At 56.7% G+C, this 18,685-nt stretch overlaps 1 protein-coding gene across 15 annotated transcripts in view; it reads left to right on the top strand.

Annotated features, from left to right (window-relative positions):
- The window catches only part of MEF2D (myocyte enhancer factor 2D), an 80,438-nt gene extending 63,567 nt beyond the window's left edge, over positions 1-16,871 (top strand). For 10 of the 15 annotated variants that reach the window (XM_075040925.1, XM_075040914.1, XM_075040918.1 and 7 more), the window contains 6 exons: positions 400-456; positions 4,062-4,252; positions 4,645-4,665; positions 8,046-8,175; positions 10,678-10,927; positions 12,410-16,871. In XM_075040925.1, coding sequence (XP_074897026.1) covers positions 400-456; positions 4,062-4,252; positions 4,645-4,665; positions 8,046-8,175; positions 10,678-10,927; positions 12,410-12,740 — 980 coding nt within the window. In that variant the 3' untranslated portion in view covers positions 12,741-16,871. The remainder of the gene's footprint in view (positions 1-399; positions 457-4,061; positions 4,253-4,644; positions 4,666-8,045; positions 8,176-10,677; positions 10,928-12,409) is intronic. The other 5 variants (XM_075040926.1, XM_075040924.1, XM_075040930.1 and 2 more) reach the window with 3 other exon arrangements.
- Positions 16,872-18,685: the final 1,814 nt, after the last annotated feature.

Below are 18,685 nucleotides of genomic sequence, written 5' to 3'. Positions count from 1 at the left end.
CAGGGATGGTTTCCATTCGGTGCGAACATTACAGGGGAGATAGTGTTTCAATTCTTGCTGCTGGGGCTCTCTTCCCCCGCAGCACCGGCCCCGTGTCCCCCAAAGCGAGGCTTGGAATAAAATAGCCGCAGTGTTTTCCAAGCCACCTCCTTTGGAGCGGGCTCCTGTGCCGCCTGGCTCCTTCCCAAAGGAAACGGATCTGCCTGGATAATGTTTCCCAACCTGATCACCAGGAATGCTGCTCATTTTGCCCAGGACTTTCTCCCTGGGAAGGCAACACCGCTCATTTTCCTCTGCCTTCCTCCCTTGTGCTCCCCCCCCTCCCCCCCCAAAAAAAAGGAGGGATGCTCACCCTGTTTCCAAGCAGACGGTGACCCCGTGTTTCCAATTGCTTTGCAGGGGCGATGCTTGGGGGAGATCTGAACAACACGAACGGAGCCTGCCCGAGCCCCGTGGGTAAGTAAGGAGCTGTCGCCTTTCGGCAAGTGGTGTGGGCGCTGGGACCTGTGCCCTTGGCTCTGTTAGCCCCTCCTTGCCTTGGTTTCCCCTCACGTAACGTAGGATTTTGCTTTGCCATTCAGTGCCATGGGTTGATGGAGAAGCCCTAGGGAAGATTTTGCTGTTGTTTGGCATGAAGAGCTCCATGCCAGCACCTTTGCTGGGGGCTGCTGATTTCAATGGAGACCCCAGAAACCAAGGCGGGGGGCAGGGTGGCGCGTGTCCTGGGGGCCAGCATCTCCCCTGGGTCTTTGGGAGAGCTGCAAACCAAGGGGCTGATTGAGATAGCCACTGAGGACCGTGATTTGGGCAGCTCTGGGTTTAGCTCCCCACACGGCAACCAGTTCCTCCCCTGACCTCAGGTGAGTCAACTCCTGTGTGCTTGGGGGCTATAAAGGAACTTTACTGCAAGGGAAAAAGCTCATTAAGGTCCCTTTCCACTGCGAGAGCCTCAGTGCTAACAAGGCTCAGACCTTGTGGCTTAGCTTCCCCAGCTATAAAATGCGCTAATAATACCTCCTTCCCCATGGTTTGCCTCCGCTGTCTGCAGGGTGAGGTCTTTGGAGCTGGCGCTTGCGTAGGTACAACCCAAAAGCCAACGACGGCCCCTGGGTCCTGCTGGGAAGCAGCTGTCGCTACCGGCACCGCTGCTGTGGGCTGGGGCAGGGTGGGCTGCGGTCCAGGGCTTAGCAGGGTGGATGCCATCCCTCCCCGGGTGAGGCGGAGCGAGGAAGGCAGCCTTGCACCAGGAGCCTGGCTTGTCACCCCCTCGGAGGCTTTTTTGCGGTGGGGCTCCAGCCAACAGCACAGAGGAGGAGTGTGAAATTCAGCGTGGCCCCAGTTAAGACCAAATTGGAACGTGGGTTCCACCAGTTGCACGGACGGGGCTGGTCCAGACGCGGTTCTGCAGCACCGCGGCTCACCCCGTCCCTGTCCCCCCGCGCCGCGTCCGCTCCAGGGAATAACAGTTTTCCCTGTGCCGGGCAGCAGCCATGCCAGCGCCGGGGGAATTTCTCCCTGGCTGCACCTCCAGAGCAAACCCTGCCAGGGCAGCTCGTGGGGCTGGCATCTCGCCGGGGCCTTTGCAGCACCCGACGCGGAGCTTTGCTGCTGCTTCGAAGGCAGAGGGGAAGGGGCCGTTGTGCCATGGCCCCCAGCCACCTTTGCGGCCCCTTCTTGCCCCCCCCCGAGACCACCCCCACGTCAGCTGTTGGGAGCAGCCGTGGCGGCTCGGAGCTTGGCAGGGCCCGTGAATGTCAGCATTGACGTCACCGGAGCATTCCCTGCGTTCCTGCCGCCGCTCCAGGAAACGGGTGCGAGGAGCAGGGGCAGCCCGGCCATGGCCAGCCCTGGACCCCCACCGTCCCTGGGGCTCCCCATGCCGGCTGTGGGAGGGGAGCATGGCTGTGGCTCTGGCACTGTGCTTGCGGTTTTTGGGTACCTGGGACATCTCTGCCTCCTCCTCCTCCTCCTCCTTCTCCTCCTCCTCCTCCTCTTCCCTTGCAATCTCTGCAGCACCGAGCAATCACCTGCTGCCTCTGAGTCATCAGCCGCCGGGTGCTTCTGGCCGGATCCTGCAGCAATGCGGGCTGCGTCCCCGTGTCCTGCCTACACGCCATGGCGTGCACCGTCCTCGGTGCTTCTGGGGGTGGGAAGCACCTTGCCCACCCTGCCTGCCCTGTTGTGGGGGGGATGCTCTGCCCTGGCTAGCCCTGGCTTTGCTGCCAGGCTCAAATTTACACCAGCGGGGTGCAAAGGCAGCCTGGAGTCCTCTGCTTTTGAGCCCCTTTTTGGGGTCAGGGTTATCCAGAAATCCTAGGGGGAGCGCAGCCCTTCTCTCTCCAGCTCGTGGGGGTGGCTGGATCCAGGCTGGGGGGGTCTCCTCCGATGGCAGCACCCAAGGTCCCCTGCCAGGGAAACCCCTTTGGGGGTGAGCGGCAGTGCTGGGACCCAAATCTGGTCCCCGCCAGAGCTGAGGCCACCCCGATCCACACCTCAACTGACGCGCACGTTAACGTGGCATACCTCAAGGTGGCAGTTGCCACGAGAGCCGCGTGTGCATCCACGTTGGTGCCACCTTGGGAAGGAGAATATCCAGGGGTCTAACATTTCTTTTGGCTTTGCTTCCGTTGGTTTTTGCACGGCCACTGGCACTGCAGGTAGCAAAGGTAGCCCAGGGAATTTTATGCATCTTGCAGGTGAAATGCATGTAGTTCACAGTGCGTGGAGGTACCCGGGACCTGATGGCACCAGGTGCATGCCTTACGCGTGGCTGCTCATGGTGATTCGGGACTGGGAGGACACCTCACTGGCAACAGGAAAGCCTGTCCCCTCCCTGGGGCAGGGACGTGGATACAGGATTTGCAGTACAGGGCTGCCAGTCTGCAGCAGCCCGCGCATCCCTGATGGGCAGCTCCCAGGCAGCTGGTGGGGCCGGATCTCTCATCCCCGGTGTCATCGGTGGGATCAGACCCGTGGCTCCTGGGGTGCGTGGCCGTCCCCATGCCTGGTTTACCCCGTCACCGATGTGTCCGGCCCCGGGACAGCTCTGGGAGAGGCAGCGGCTGGTGCTCGGCCCCCGATGAGCACGCGCCACGGCTGCGGCGTCACTGCCACCAGCCGCCTGCTGAAATGCAGATGTAGCGCAATGGTAGATGTGATTAATAATGCAATCAGCGACCTATTTTTCCCGGTCTAACGTGCAATGAATATGAGGGCTGAATCCTGGTGATTGCTAAACGCCTTTCTATCTTTGGGGCCTATTCATAAAAAAAAAAAACCACCCTCATCAGAACAGTAATCTGATCCAATTTATTCCTTTCCTGATGTTCATCAAATCTTTTCCTTTTTAAATTTTTTTCTTCCTTTCCTTTCTTCTTTTTTCCCCCCCTCTTTGCACATAAAATCCTTAAGTGGGGCAGCAGGAGGAGGAGGAGGAGGGAACCTCAGATCTTCAAAGGGGCAGTGGGATCAGTGAACTGAGTCCTCACTCTGCCACAGCCCTTTTCGCTGCTCCGGTACCATAAAGAGACCTTAAAAGTGAATGTAACAGTAATTATGCCCCCCTTGCTAGGGCCCCAGTACCCTGCCAGAGAAGCATAAAGAGGCCTTGCTGCAAATCAGGCCTGTAATATTTATTGGTTGTTATTGCAGTAGTGATTGTGGGTTCCTGCAGGTTGTGGAGCTGCCCCGGGTGCTGGGAGCTCAGGCTCCGCTGCCTGCCCTGCCTCTGCCCCTGCCTGGCCCGGGGCAGGTTTGCCTGGTCTCGGTGGGGAGGATGCACCCGCTGCAGGCATCCGAGCGGCTGCCAGCACTACCCGGTTTGCTCGGGGCTGCACCGCGCTGCCAGCAGGTGGGCAGGTACCTGCTCAAGGGCGGCGGATGAGCGTGCCTGGTGTGCAGAAGGGTTTTGGGGAGCCTGGGGGGATGCGGTGCTGCTCGCCCGGGGAGGAGCACCCATGGAGCCCCGCTGTGGCACCGCTCGCCGTGCATGGGTTTACCACCGCCGTGCATTCACCGCTGCGCATTCACCTTCTTCCTTTCTGTCACCCATTTTCCCGCAGGAAACGGCTACGTGAGTGCCAGAGCCTCTCCGGGTCTCCTTCCCGTGTCCAACGGCAGCAGCTTGGGCAAGATCATCCCAGCCAAGTCCCCGCCACCGCCCTCCCACAGCACGCAGCTCGCCACCAACAGCCGCAAGCCGGATTTACGTGTGATCACCTCGCAGAGCGGGAAGGGGCTAATGCACCATTTGGTGAGTGCCTGACGGAGTTCTGCGAGGAGACCGGGGTGGGAGCGCATCCCCTGCCAGCAGACAGGTTGCAGGGTGGACTTTGCGCTAGAGCAGATGCAGTGCGGGCACCTATTCCGTGCCATAGCCGTGGGAGCTGGCAGGGAGACCTGAGGAGGAAGGCTTGGATTCCTGTTTGCACCGTGCCGGATGCAAACATCATGGTGCAAAGCTCTGTGCCCTGCAAACAAGCACAGTGCAAAAGCCCTGCATCAGGCACAAGTTTAACCCGTATGCACCATACGTGCCCTGTGGTAGGTGAGGGCACAGTGCCGGCGAGCATGGCGGCGCGGCGGTTGGCGGGGCTGTCGAGTTAACGGTGCCTCTCGGTTTTCTCTCTGTTCTCCTGCGGGCAGACGGAGGACCACTTGGCTCTGGTGAGTTCCCTGCTGAGCGTGCATCGCAGCGGGGTGGGATGTGGGCCGCTTGTCCCGTTGGTCCCCACACCCTGCCCTGGCTTGGCGAAGGCGTGGGGCGCGCATAGGGGGTTGTCACCGGCCCCTTTGTCCTCCGTTGGGAACGCAGCGGGACGCGGGCGCCAGCACAAACGTCACATCCAGTCCTGCCACAGAAAATCAATCCCGAGCAAAACACGCTTTTAGGAAAATCAGGTTCCCTATGGAAAAGAAGGAGCTGACATGAGCTGTGAAGTGCCTGTTTCTCCACCAAGGCCAAAAAAACTGTGCTGGTTTCCCAGGGGAGATCAGCCTGGGTCCCTTTTGGGGCCGGTGCTGTGCGGAGCCAGCCTGGACACTGCAATCGCCCGGGGACCTGCCCCGTGGGCTTTGTTGGAGCCACCACAGTTTACAGCACAGGAAGAGCTGGCCCACTGCCACCACATGAGAGATAGGGAGTAAATCGGGCTCTTCCCATATTAAGGATATTATTTAAAGCCTGTGTAAATCCACTGGCTGGCTAGTGCACTCCCTAAACCTCCTTTGTGCACAGGGGCAGTTTTCCATGTTATTTTTATGGCTTTTCTCCCCTCCTCTGCCCGCCAGCAAAGTGAACACCACCTTGTTTGTGGCAATGATTCATCCTGTTCTGTTGCTATTCTGGTGCAGGGCAGATGGGCGACAGGTCAGCGCAGTGAGGAAAGGGCAAGAGCCGCTGTAGGATGCAGCTAACGCAGCCAGGGAAAAGCTCTCCAAAAACACAGGAGTAAGCCAATACCTCTCGCAGCCTGCAAGGAGACTCTTGGCCAGGGAAAAGATTGGCCAGGGCTTTGACAGACTTGAATTCTGCCCCTCTCCATGCCCTAAAACCCTTCTTGCTTAATGGCCCCTTCCCAGCAGCTCTGTGCCTCAGTTTCCCCATCTGCAGAGTGAAAACAGTCACCACCCGCCTCCCCATCTGCTCATCACGGTTCCCGCTGCCAGAGGGCATTGCTTGTCTCCGAGCTGGTGGAGCAGCTTGCTTTAGGCAAAAATCAGCCGGGTTGGCATTAACAGTTTTAATTGTTAGTCTGAGCTAACCCAGCTGATTTTTGCCTGAAGTGAAGTACAGTCCTCGCCCAAGCTGAGCTGGCAGCCGGGAGGTGGAGGGTGATGAAATCTGGGAGCAGTGGGGGGGGACGGGGACGGGGACGGGACACACACAGGGACCTCAGCACAGCTGGATCGGGAAGGGGAAAGCAGAGCCCTGTTTCGGCTGCTCTGCGGATTCATCCCGCCTGGTGCAGATGCCCCCCCGCCCCCCTTGCTCTGCTAACCTTCTCCCCAGATTTGCTCCCTCCATATTGCTCAACCTACACACCAGATCTTCTCTCTAAAAGGCAACTCCCACCTCTTTACACACAGGCAGCCGGATGAATCAGCTGCCCCTCCACTGAGACCTGCCCCGCTGCCCTTAACCCTTTGCCCGTGGGCTCAGCCCCTGCCCACCCTTAGGGTTAGCTCCCGGCAGCTCTAGGCTCCGAACACTGTCTGCTCTTTTAGTGGGTTCAGAAAGGCGTCCCCCCATTTCTCTAGACTTCCCTGATCCAAAGGGTAGAGCAGGATCCGTTCACCAAGCCTACGGCTAGAAGCGAGCTCACCTGGGAGCATGCCTGCATGGGTTTGTCACGAGCCTGAATGGCAGTTTGCAACCGGGAGCATTTTGCAAGGTGCATGGCAATGTGAGTGGCACGGGGTGGGGGTGGGGGGGGGGGCAGCTTGCACACTTCAGCACCTCCTACCTGCATGAATCGGGATGTAAATTTGGGTGCTTCCTGCAGTGCAGCTGGGTCTGACATCCCCAGCCCTCTCCTCGTGGTGTAACAGGGGCGGCTGCTGCCCCATTCCCAGAGCGTCCCACCACCCCAGCCCTCTGGCACGGCCGGACTCGTTCCCATGCTGGCACTTTCCCGGGAAAGCAGTAGAGTTCTGGTGTAAGGCTGCCAGGGGACGGAGGGGATGTGGGTCGCATCCTGCTGGGCTGGCTCAGGGTCTGGTGCAGGCAAGAGAGGGACGGGGCTGAATCCTGCCCACCGTGAAGGCATTTCTCTGCAGCATCCTTAACCAGCGAGCAGTGGGCAGTTGCCAGCAGGATGCACGCCAGGAAAACCTGCTCCTACAGCCCCAAGGCTTTAGCAATTAGAGCCCTGGTAATCGCCTTCCCTGGGTGATGGGGAGGGACCTGCGGGCTGGGCAGCATGTGGGCGCAGGGCGCTGCAAATCCAGCACACTGGGGTACTGTCACCCTCATGAGGTGGCAAGGGCAGGGGGTTTTAGCCTCCAGCCTTATCCCAGGGGAGGTCTGCATGGCCGTGAACTGCGGCAGGGTCCCATGCCCAGCCCTAAAATGTCGTGGGAGCCCTCGGCACCTCGCAGCAAGCCAGGAGGAAGGCTCCCTGGGGATGCAGCCAGCCTCGTGCCAGGCGTGATTTAAGCTGGGCACTGCCCCAGTCTTCACAGGGTGACGTGTGCCGGGGTGCTTCAGATTAGAGTCAAGCCTCTTGAGTCTGATTTAAATCAGATCAGCAGAGACAGCCTAGATTATCTGCCTTGTAAACAGGGCTGAATCTGACCCGTAGATCTGCCCACGTAACTGCCTGGAAAACCACGGAGGGAGGCTGGCATGCACCGGTCCAAGGGCAGAATTTTTCCATAGTGGACCTGCTAATGCCTGAGTCACCCAAACCTCCTGAGGGCACCACGCCGGCAGGTTGCTGAGCGCTGGACTTTAAGTTTAAGGATGCCGGAGCGCTTTTAAAATCCTGAGAGCGACGCTCAGCATCTTCAGCTTGCCTTAGAGGCAGGAGGCTCATTTTTGGACACCAGTGCTGCAGGGAGGAGGATGTGTCAGCTCTGCACTGCCTTAGCCAGTCCTGCTTTGGTTTGGTACCTTTATCTCACTCCCTGAGTAGCACAGCAAACCTCATATGCATCCTCTGGAAAATAGTGGCTCTTCTTTTTTACGTCAGAAGGAATACAGACTGAGGCATCCCACTGTTCGTCCCCCTCCATGCAGGCAGGGATGTTGCTGGTCCTTGTGGGTGAAGCCCAGCCCTGGGCAGAAAGGTGACCCAAGGCCAATGCCAAGTGACCTGCAGATGAATGTCACAAGGGTCCTAAATGTCTGTAACTGGTGTGGCTTGCACTTTGCTTTGTTGCAATGAGCAATGGCCAGAGTCTCCGTGATCGGCCTTGTCCACTTCAAAGGCTGGTGCATGCCCGGGGGGCAGCTGCAGACCGAAGTTTTGGGGGGCCATAACCCACGAGGACAACAGAGTAAAATGCGTTTGGGTTGTAACTCCCTCTCCCGTTTGCTTCCCCAGCAGAATACGCAGCGGTTAGGTGTCTCCCAAGCAACTCACTCTTTAACCACACCGGTTGTTTCTGTGGCTACTCCGAGTTTGCTGACGCAGGGGCTGCCTTTCTCTGCCATGCCCACAGCGTACAACACAGGTAAGAGCGCACAGCCCGGATAAGAGCCTTCCGATGGAGAATTTTATATGAGAGGGAAATGTGCTGCTGCAAGCACACGCCTGGTTCTGCCCGAGCAGCTGCATCATCGCTCATGGAACTCGCTGCCGCAAGACGTGGTCAAGTCCAAGTAGTTTCACAGGATTAAAATCAAGGGGAAACTCATTAGATATATAATGAGAACTCACTGTCATATCCAGGGAGGGCTGTGAGGGCATGATTCTGTCACGCTATAGCCCATTGCACTGTGCTGGCAGAGTGAAGGTGCTTTTAAGTGGATGCTAATTACAGCTACGCCCATCTCCAGGCTTTTGAGAGCTCTGGGTGATGTTGTAATAAGGGCTTAATGAAAATGAGCGTCAGGCCCCCAAAAGTTTGGGAAGAATGCAAACCAGCCTGCTCGTAGGCACATCAGATTCCGGCTGGTGGGGGTCGAGCTGGCCTGAGGCGACGGTTACGGCGCACTTGCCTGACCGAAGGGGTTGTTCATCTGCAACCTGTCAAACCTCCATGAAGACTTTAAGAACTTGCTGGTTTCCTGTGTAACTCACTTTGGCATTTGCTCAGAGAAAAGTTTGCAAAAATGTAAAAAGCTGCTTGTCTGGAAGAACCCAGAATAGGCGTGTAGGGAACTCCCTCTCCTAATTAGTAGGTGTAGCCCAGAAGATGCCTGTTTGTGCGTGACGAATAGGCTCCTCTCCCTGCGTGGAAATCGTTGGCTGTGTGGTCCACCAGCCAGCCTATGTGCAGCCAAAGTCCCCAAAATAGGTTTTAATTGAGCCCTGTGCTGCTACCACCGAGGGTGGAGGGGTGGGGGGGGGAGCTGAATTTCAGCTTTCTGTATTTATTTTTCTCTTGCAGATGACCACAAGCAGAGAAGTGTTCCCACTCGGGCGCCTTCGGTGTCTGTGGCTGGGATGTTTGCTAGAGATATTGCAGGGGTTATCATCCCGTGGATGGCTGTAGGGTACAGATGCCCCGAGCAAACTCCAAACCTGGGCTGTTGCCACTTGTTCTTTGCAAGGCTAAGCTATTCATTGGGTGGGAATTGTCTCGATTTCGGGCCGGTGAGGTTGCGTTGAGCTTCCCGCTGGCCAGGGTTGCGTGTCCTTTGCCGTGCTTGCTCTGCAGCCTGATTAAGTCAAACCCGACCGTTCACAGCTTTGAGATACGGGATGGCTCCGGTTCAAGCTCTCGGCGTTAGCTGCGGAGGCGGCTGTCGTAACCAGTGGGTGTCAGGAGCTCCTAAACCAGAACGGCTGGTGGTGGCGGCGGGGTCGGGGGGGAGGCGTGTAAAGAACCACGCAAGACAAAAAACCCCAGTCCTGGGACTTTCTGTAGGGTGTGCCTCCAATCAGCCCGGTGGCTTTGGCAGCGGTTCAGCGCTTTTGCAGCCACTTCTTTGTGTTGTGCTGCTGCAGGCGGGTTTGGCCCCGCTGGGGTGGGGTGGGCTGGGCTGAAACCACAAGACACCCATAACGCTGGCGAGAAAGGGGGAGGGAGGGGAGCTTGGCATAAACCCTTGGGGACCGTGGGTTCTCTGTATCAGATGCAGACGTGCTTCACCAAGGGTTTGACCATCTCCAGGAAGAGCAGTCGCCCCCCCTCCCCCCCCCCCCCCGCCCCTTTGCTCCACGCTGCATCGCCGCAGGTTTTCCACCTTTTGTAAAATCCCCCCCCCCCCCCCCCGGGGTTGGGATACTCGGCCGGGGTTTGGGATGCTCCCGGAGTCGTGCGTGGGAAGAGCATCCCCCTCCCCTTCCCAGGGAAGGAAGGGGGGGGGGGGGGGGCGCACCGTGGGGGGCGGTGGCGGGCGGAGAGCGCCCCCTGGTGGCGCGCGGGGACGGGCCGCGCACCGGGGGGGGGCGGGGGGGGGGGCAGCACCTCCCGGGGCTGGGCGTTTGAAAGCCGGCCGTCCTCCGGCGGAAGGGGGTCTGGGGGGGGGGGGGGTTTCACGCCCCACGGTCCGTCCTGGGTGAGCTTGGCACTGCGGGGCTGTGTTTGCTGTTGGTGTGAGTTTGGGGGGGCGATGCTAAGCGGGGGGGGGGGGGGTCCTGTTAGCAGCTCATGCCTTGAAGGGAGGAGAGGACCAGATGTCAGGAAGATATTTTTTACGCTGCGGGTGGTGAGGCGCTGGCCCAGGGTGCCCGGAGAGGTGGGCGATGCCCCATCGCTGGAGACATTCGAGGTCGGGTTGGACGGGGCTCTGAGCAGCCCGATCGAGTGGGAGATGTCCCTGCTCATGGCAGGGGGGGGTCAGACTAGGTGACCTTTAAAGGTCCCTTCCAACCCAAACTGGTCTATGACTCCCAAGAGATGTGTCCCTCTGAGTGGCATCCCTGTGCAGCTCATGGCAGTAGCGGCTAATCTCAAAGTTGTGGCTGGTTTGTGTCTCTTGAGCGGGTCTCCATCTCCTTGCAGCGCTCAGGGCTCAGCCGGAGTTGGTTGGACATGGAAATGACTGAAGGGCTCTTTCCTTTCCAGATTATCAACTGACAAGCGCCGAGTTGTCTTCGCTGCCAGCGTTCAGCTCACCTGGTGGGCTGTCCCTCGGCAACATCTCTGCTTGGCAGCAGCAGCAGCAGCAGCAGCAGCAACAGCAGCAGCAGCAGCAGCAGCAGCAACAACAGCAGCAACAGCAGCAGCAGCAACAGCAGCAGCAACAGCAGCAGCAGCAGCAGCAGCAACAGCAGCAGCAACAGCACCTGGTTCCTGTATCACTAGGAAATTTAATGTAAGTGAAATGTATACTAGCGGCCAATCGGTTGATGTTGTCAAAGGAAAGAGGGAAACAGGGAATTCCTCCAAAGTGCCAAACCTGCAGAATCCGAGCTGTGACTCCTCCGTGGGGTTATTGTCAGCCTCCCACTGCAGAGCCCCGGCAATGACGCTGTGCTTCTAGGAGGCAGGAGCAAACGTGCCCACAGCTGCAGGAAGAGCCAGACCAGCCAGCTTGTGAAGTTTGGGAATCCTGTCCCTACCACTGTCAGAGTCCCCCGATGAGATCAGGGCAGCAGTGTGCTAGGTGATGGACGCTCTCTGAGAGCTGCTTCTTGCTGTCTCTCCACAGCAGGGTTGGTCTCTTCAACTCACGGCTGGGGAGCTGAGGTCCAGCAAGAGCCAGAGTTAAATGGGGTGGTCGTTACAAAATAAGATGTCTGGAAATAGTGGTCCCGCTAGTATAGAAAGAGGGTAGCTTTTAATACTGAAAATGAATTGCTTTACTCCAGGGGAAAAAATACGTGCACTTGCGCATTGGAGCAGGTTTTCTGAAGTGGATCCACTTTTAGGCTGGAATAAAGCATCCACACACAGACCTTTTTCAGAGTATCTTAGTCAAAATAAAGATTTAAGCCACTTGCCTACGATCACACTAAGACCGTGGGACAAAAAGAGGCAAGAATTGAAGAGGAGGATTCAGTGACTTTGTCCCAAAGCCAGCTTAGGAGTAAGACTCTGACATCCCCAGCATGAAGTGCCAGGTGGATGTATGGAGGCACCAGGCTTTTGCGCAGGGAGTTCAGTGCGTTTCTCCACTGCCTGGAGCACGTTTTCCAGGCAGGGCAGGTAGCAGCTTCCCCAGCAGCTGCCTGGACCTCCTGCACCAGTGGGGCTGCAGGATGTGTGGCAAGCCTGGATGGAGTTTTGGGATGTAGTGAAGAGGCTGTAGAGGTTCCCGGCTTGGAGGAAAACCACCCGTCAGACCCCTCTGCCAGATTTGTGCAGCCCACAGGGGACGCTGGGGTAGAGTGGGACAGGGGTGTCTCAGCCTGTCCCTCTCCTCCACGCGTTTGAGTGGCTGCTGTGGGGCCGGCAGGTGGGATCGGGGCTGAGTCGTGGGGTGCTGGTGGAGGAGAGATGCTGCCTGCAGGGGTTGTACAGGGTCTCATCCTGGTGCAGCAGTGATGCGTCATGGTGAGTGTGCAGATTAGGAATTCTGGAGTCGTAGTAATTCATAATTCTAATTATGAATCCAGATTAATAATCTAATTCAGATTCATAATCTAATCCAGATTCATAATTCTGGATTCATTCAGCCGTGGGGTCTGTGGGTTGTGCATTCTGTGGATTGGAGGGTAAAAGGCCACTGAAAAGATGAATAATGAGAGGCTTCCCGTTATCTCCTCCTCCATCTTGTTTCTCCCCCTTCCTCCCCTCCTGCTCTCCTCCTCCTCCTCCTCTCCCAACCTCACCCCCCTGCCTTCCGGCCACCCAGACAAGGGAGTCACTTGTCCCACACCACCACTTTGACTGTCAACACCAACCCCAACATCAGCATCAAGTCGGAACCCGTCTCGCCCAACCGGGAAAGAAACACTGCTACCCCGCTCAGCACCTTCCCCCACCAGCCCCGGCACGAGCCCACCGGCCGCTCGCCCGTCGACAGCCTCAGCAGCAACACCAGCTCCTATGAAGGCAGCAGCGAGCGGGACGATCCTGCCCGCCCCGATTTCGGCTCATCCCTGGGCCTCCTGCGACCCACCAGCGAGCCCGAGGGGGAAAGCCCCTCTGTAAAGCGTATGCGGTTGGATACCTGGGTCACATAACGGGTCCCCGCCGTCCCTGGGAGTGTCGCCGGCTCGCAGCGGGGCCGTGGGGAGGGGATGGGAGGGTTGGGGGGGGTGGGGGGTGCAGGGGCGAAACGGGCTACTGGGATGGGGTGGGGGGAAATTATCATAAACTGCCTGAGAAATAGCTTTAGGATTTTGTAGGCATTCATTCTAGCGCAGCAGGCGATGCACGCAGTACATAAGGCGCTCTTCGGCCGGGGGCAGCAGGCTCGGGAATAGCCAGGCATGTGGGGAAGGTGGGGGGGAGTGGAAATTAAATACCTGCGTCCTCATCGAAAAAAGCAGTCCCTGGCGATGCTCATCCCCACGAGCCGGTGCAGACGGGCGAACCAGGCGGCAGGCAGTGCCCACTGACCAGTGAGACCCCGGGGATGTTGGTATGTCCCCCCCTCCCTGGGAGGTCGGACCGTATCCCTAGAGAAGAGCGCCTGCAGCAGGACGGGATCTGAGGGGAGACGGGGCACAGAGCATCCCCGAAACGCGCCTTCGAGCAGCGCCTGGGCTCTCCCAGGTCCACGCGCAGGGAGGGACAGTTCAGACACGATCCAGCTCTCGGAAAGGTTGAAGGGCTTTGGCAGGTGCCGGTTTTTCCTAAAAAAGGGTTTTCCTAAACCTATTTTCCTAAACCCGTTGGGAAGGCAGGCTGGCACTGGCTGGGGGCGGCACAGAGAGCCCAGCTTCAATATTAAATGTGATGCAGATGCATCTGCAGCCTGCTTGTGCTGCCTGGGTCCCATAAAGGTGTGGTGTGTCAGGGAAGTAAGAGGCAGATTTTTAAGGCTTAATCCTGTTTGCATGAAAAATAGGTGTAGACAGGATCCTTTTGGGCAGATAAGGGAACTCCCACTATTTCTGGCCACAGTCATTTTAAAACTGCAGTTAACCTGCAGAGGGGAAAATCTTGCCTCTGCCTGGGCGCAGCATGTTTGAAGAGGACGGATGTGTTATTGCTGCTTTTAAAGAAAATTGCAGGTTTTACCAAACAAAATTTGTAAATGCATTTTAAAAATGCATTCCCATTCCCCATGGGCCAAAGCTTTAGATTAAAAAAATAGGAATAAATGATTTTTATTGAAGGATGCAACTGAAATAATTATCCTTTGGGATTTTGCCTGAAGGTTTCTAGGCCTCAAAAGGTGAAGGTGAGCTGTGCGGAAAATTTGCCGATGTCTTGATGGAGTGATTTAGTGGAAGGAAAAAGGAGGAAAACCCAAGGAATCTCCTCGTGTTGGTGCTTCCTCTGGCAGTTTCCCAGGGACAGGCAGCAGTGCCCTGACCCCAAAATGCAGCAGCCAGCTCAGGGCTTGAGAGTTTGGAGGAGAAAGAACCATTCCTAGCTGGCGTAGGCTTTTAGGGATGGGCTTTCTCCCTGCAGATGCTCTTCTCTGGGATGCTGGTCCCCCATCCCCATCCCAGCCTGCCGCCTTGTCACCCTTGCACCGCCTGCGCGGGGACAGCCCTGGCCCCGCTTCACCCCTGGGGTCACGTTCACAAAACCGGCACGAAACCTGCCTGGATGCCACCTTTGCCAAACAGCTCCTTCAGCGGCCGGAGCCTGGATGGGCTCCGGGGGCTGTGGAGAAGCCGGGAGCTGCTTTGGGGCCAGCATCCCCCCCTCAAGTCGGTGCGAAGAGAGAGGAGCAAAAAGTCACGGTGGGATTTGTAGCTCTCCTAGTGCCCTCCGCCGAGCATCCAGTGTCCAGCTCAGCCTGCTGAAATGAGTCGTGTTGCATAAAGATGTGCTGGGATGATGGCAAAACTAGAAGCAAATTTATGGTTTTTTATAAACTTTTTCGAACCAAGCGTTTTTCCCAAAGTTTCTAATTGGAAAAACAATACAAAAAAAAAAGAAGATTATTATTATTGAAACAAACAGGGGCAACTTAAAGTGAGTGGCTGGACAAGGAGAGGAAATCCTCCAAAAATTGGGTGAAAATTAATAGCTTTGAGAAATGATGGCCAAAGAGGGAAAATGTGGCCGTGTCCTGCCCGGTCAGGCACAGCAGTGCACAAGCTGCTGGCTAAAAAGAGCCTCGCAGTACATCTCCCAGCACGTCCCTTCTGAGCTAATGTCTACCCTGACTTTTCCTCCTCTCCCCAGTGATGAAACCAGTTCGGATGCGGAGACCCGGCAGAGGGACTAGGGTGGCCGATGCTCAGCCCGGGACTGACCTGCCAGAGCCACCGATGAGCTGATGCGCTGCAGTGCCGGCTCACGCCGAGCCTTGCCCGGTTATCCGCATCTCACCGAAGCCCGGGGCGAGCACCGTGCCCTGAAATCCCTGCCTGCGGGAATGAGGCCCCGAGAGATGGGCTGGCTAAAATTTCCCCATACAAATCTTTGCAATATCAAATTGCTGCCAGAAAAGTTTTTTCCAAATGGTGATGATTATTTTTTTTTTTTAATGATAAATTTGAATGCCCTCTCCTATTCCCACGCTCCGGAGGGCCCCAGGCAGGTGATGGGAATCCCGCAGCATTGGGGAGGGCTCCTGGCAGGTTTTGTGTGGTTAAACCCCCCCTGTCTCCCCTTCCCCGAGCTGTACCCAGCGGGTACCGCCGTGTGCTGGGGAGATGCTCGGATCTCACCTCCAAAATACCGGCGTGGCATCGGCGACAGAAGCGGATCTCCCTCCCTCCGCCTCCGTTTGTCCATACGGGAAGCGGGAGAGATGCTGCAGACCGTGGTCCTCCTCGCCCACGCTGACCCCCCCTCGACCCGGCGATGCTGGGCGTACCGGACACGCACCTGAGCTCTTTGCACGGCCTTGCTTTGGAAATTAGGTGGGATTAACGACCTCTCATTGGTCTCATTTTATATTTTTTTTCTTCACAAAAAGAAAATAAACCCAACCAAACAGTTTCTCCTCTGCTGGGGAGCGGCGCGGCAGGAGGTGCTGGCAGAGCGCCTTGCTCCGGAGACCCTGGCGGGGAGGAGGCGGTGAAGAGCCGCCCCGACGCTCGACGCTGTCCCTGCCGCTGGAGCATCGGTGCGGAGCAACCCCGAGGCGGGGGGAGGGAAACCAAAAAACATTTTTGCTCATTAACTTCATGCCCTGACTCCCAAGTTCACACTTCTACCTTGAAGCTGAGAGCCTGGAAAAAAACAAAATCCAAGACGTAGAAACGCTCTGGGTTACGTAGAGATGCAGGTTTAGACCTACCTGGAGGGGAAAGTGCGAGTGGTTTGGCACCGTGCCATGCCGTGACCTTCCAGAGCGGATCCACAGCAGCGCGGCGGCAGGACTCGACGATCCCCTGGGCTGGTGCCACGGGCAAGTACGGCTCGTGGGAAAAGTGGGGATGCCCCGTGTCGGATACGGCATTAGCTTCACCGTCGCGGTGAAATGGTTTTGGGGGTTGGTTTGTCGGGGGTCTTTATTTTGTTGGGGGCTTGGGGTTTGTTGTTTTTTTTTTTTTTTGTCCGGGTCATTATTCTTTATTTTCCCCCCAGACTGTAGTATCCAGTAAACTCCTCCTAATTTTCAAAAGACAACGAGAAGAATGACAATCTAAGAAACCAACACCCTCCTTTGTGCTTCTATAAATATGTTTCTGATCTAATTTTATTTCTCGTGCTCATCTGTACTGTTGACAGTTACAATTGTGTATAATTTTTTTTTTATTTGGAATTTTTGCGTTGTATAGGGTTTAGTTTTAAAATATATATATATTTTCCATTTTTTAAAAAGGGGTGTTGCAAAAAAAATTGCACGATTTAAATGACAATAGTTAAAATGCTGCAGTTTTTAGAGATGTGGAAGCAAAATGGAGCTTATTTATTCTCAAAGGCTATAAAGGTGTAAAATGCATGAAGAAAAAAAAAAACATTTACAAAAAAAAAAAAAGACAAAAAAAGTGTAACCTGAACAAAGTGTAGCGTTAAAAATTTTAAAGGATGACAACAACAAGAAAAAAAAAAACAAAACAAAAAAAACCCAACAAAAAAACAGCTAATATATTGTGTTTGGGCTAGTTTGCTTTTGTTTTTAATTGTTCCTTTTTTGGAGAATGAAATACAATTGTGTATATTTTCATATAAGAAGTATGCACTGATATGTTTCAAAAATGATATATTACTTTCTAAAAGTGTGGTTACTTACCAAAGTCTGTTTCTGATCTTTACCTTCTTGAAATCTCTGTGGATCCCTCGAACACGCGCACGCCGGGGCTCAACGCCGCGGGCCGGATCCAGAGGTAAGCCGGGGTGGTTTGCACTCCGGGGCCGGCCGCCGAACGGTGCAGACCCCCCCACTGCAGCCTCTGCTGGCATCGGCCCCCTCTTCTCCCTCCGGTTGCTCCAAGACTCCTCTGGTCCCCACGGAGCGATCGGGATGGGGGAGCCGGACGCCGGTGCGGCTGCTTTTGGGGGGGACGCGGGGCTGGCACTGGTGGATGCGGCCGCGGTGCTGGCGTTGAGGGGGTGGCTGTGACCCCCCCCCCCCCCCATCCCGGGAAGGCTGGTCTTTCCCAGGATTTGGCAGAGTTGAGGCCGGTTAGTTTTTGGGGTGTTTGTGCTGGCGGTGGTGGGGACGGGGCTGGCCAGATCCATGGTGTCCCTCGATGGGACGATGCTGGAGAGAGCAGTGTTACGGGGCGGGGGGGGGTGCGTGTGTGCAAATGCAGAATAAAGGGTACGTCCATGTGCCGGGGGGACACGGGGAGTCGGTGAGGTCTCTGCCGCCGTCATGTGCCAGGATAACTGGGGTTTTGGCCCTGGCTGGTGCGGAGAGGAGGAGAAGGAGGATGGAAGGAGGTGGCGGGGTCTGGCTCGGGTGATGCTGCTGCCGGCAGCCCTAGCACCCGGATGGGGTGGGAAGTCACCTGCCCACCCCAGGATGAGATTTGGGGATGGAGCAGAACCCTAAATGATGCCTCGAACCTCAAATACCAGGGGGGGGCTGCCGGGGTGCATCAGGCAAGCATTGAGGATGGTGATGGATGGATGGCAGCGGTCTCACCCGCTCCAGGAGTGGGGGGGACGCTGCCGAGGCAGTGAGCCAGTGCCAGGTTGGGTGCGAGGGGACGAGTTGACCCCATGCTAACGGGGCGGTTTTGGGGGGATGGCGAAGAGCCTGGCTGCGTCGGAAGCTTGGATGAAGGCTGCTGGGGCTGAGGGGGGGTTGGTGCCAGGACAGGCGGGGGGGTAGATCTGGTTGTGGTTGTGCAAGGAGCACCCCCGAGCCCTGTGGAGGGGGGTTGTGGTCATGGTGGGGAGACCCTCGGGGAAGGGGTTTGTCACCGTCATGTGTATGGGGCCGGAGCTGGGGTTGGGGGTCTGAGGGCAGATGGGGGTGTTAAAACCAGAGCTGGTCACAAAGGGCCACGTGTGCTCCCGTGGGGGAAAGCGGAGTGAGGAGAAAGAAAAATGTTTCCTTTTCTTCCCCCCTTTTTCACTTTTTCTCTTCCTCCCCCCAAAAAGTCTCAGCAAACCAGGGAAAAAGCAAATTTGCAACCACCCTCACCCCCCCATTTTCCTTGAAAATTCCACCTCCTGTGCTTTTTTTCCCTCCTTACATTGCTCAGTTGGGAAATCCTTCCCCCCCCCCAACACTTTTGAGGGGAATTGGGAAGTTTGTCACCAGCTCTGGGGAAGGAAAATGCTGCAAACTGCCATTGCCTTTGCGGGATTCAGAGAAGGGGCTGTGGGCAGGGCTGCGGGGCAGGGGGCTCTTGGTGCCCCCCCGGCATCCCCACCACGCTGCCAGCTTTCTGGCAGGGGTGAGCAGGACGAGCATCCCCTTGGGGTGGGGAAGGAGTTTGTGGCATCTTCCCAGCCACGCCTTGTCCGTGCCATCCTGCCTTCTCCTTCCATCCTTCTGGCTGAGGGCACAATTTGGGGACGTTTTGGGGATTTTGAACATCCAAAGTGGCAAAAATTCATCCCCATCCGCCTCTCATGGGGCCGCAGGTGAGTCCGT

The sequence above is a fragment of the Buteo buteo genome, chromosome 11, assembly GCF_964188355.1.
Source record: "Buteo buteo chromosome 11, bButBut1.hap1.1, whole genome shotgun sequence".
Classification (NCBI taxonomy): domain Eukaryota; kingdom Metazoa; phylum Chordata; class Aves; order Accipitriformes; family Accipitridae; genus Buteo; species Buteo buteo.
The sequence above is the reverse complement of the archived record's forward strand: the minus strand, read 5'-3'. Positions and strand labels throughout refer to the sequence as shown.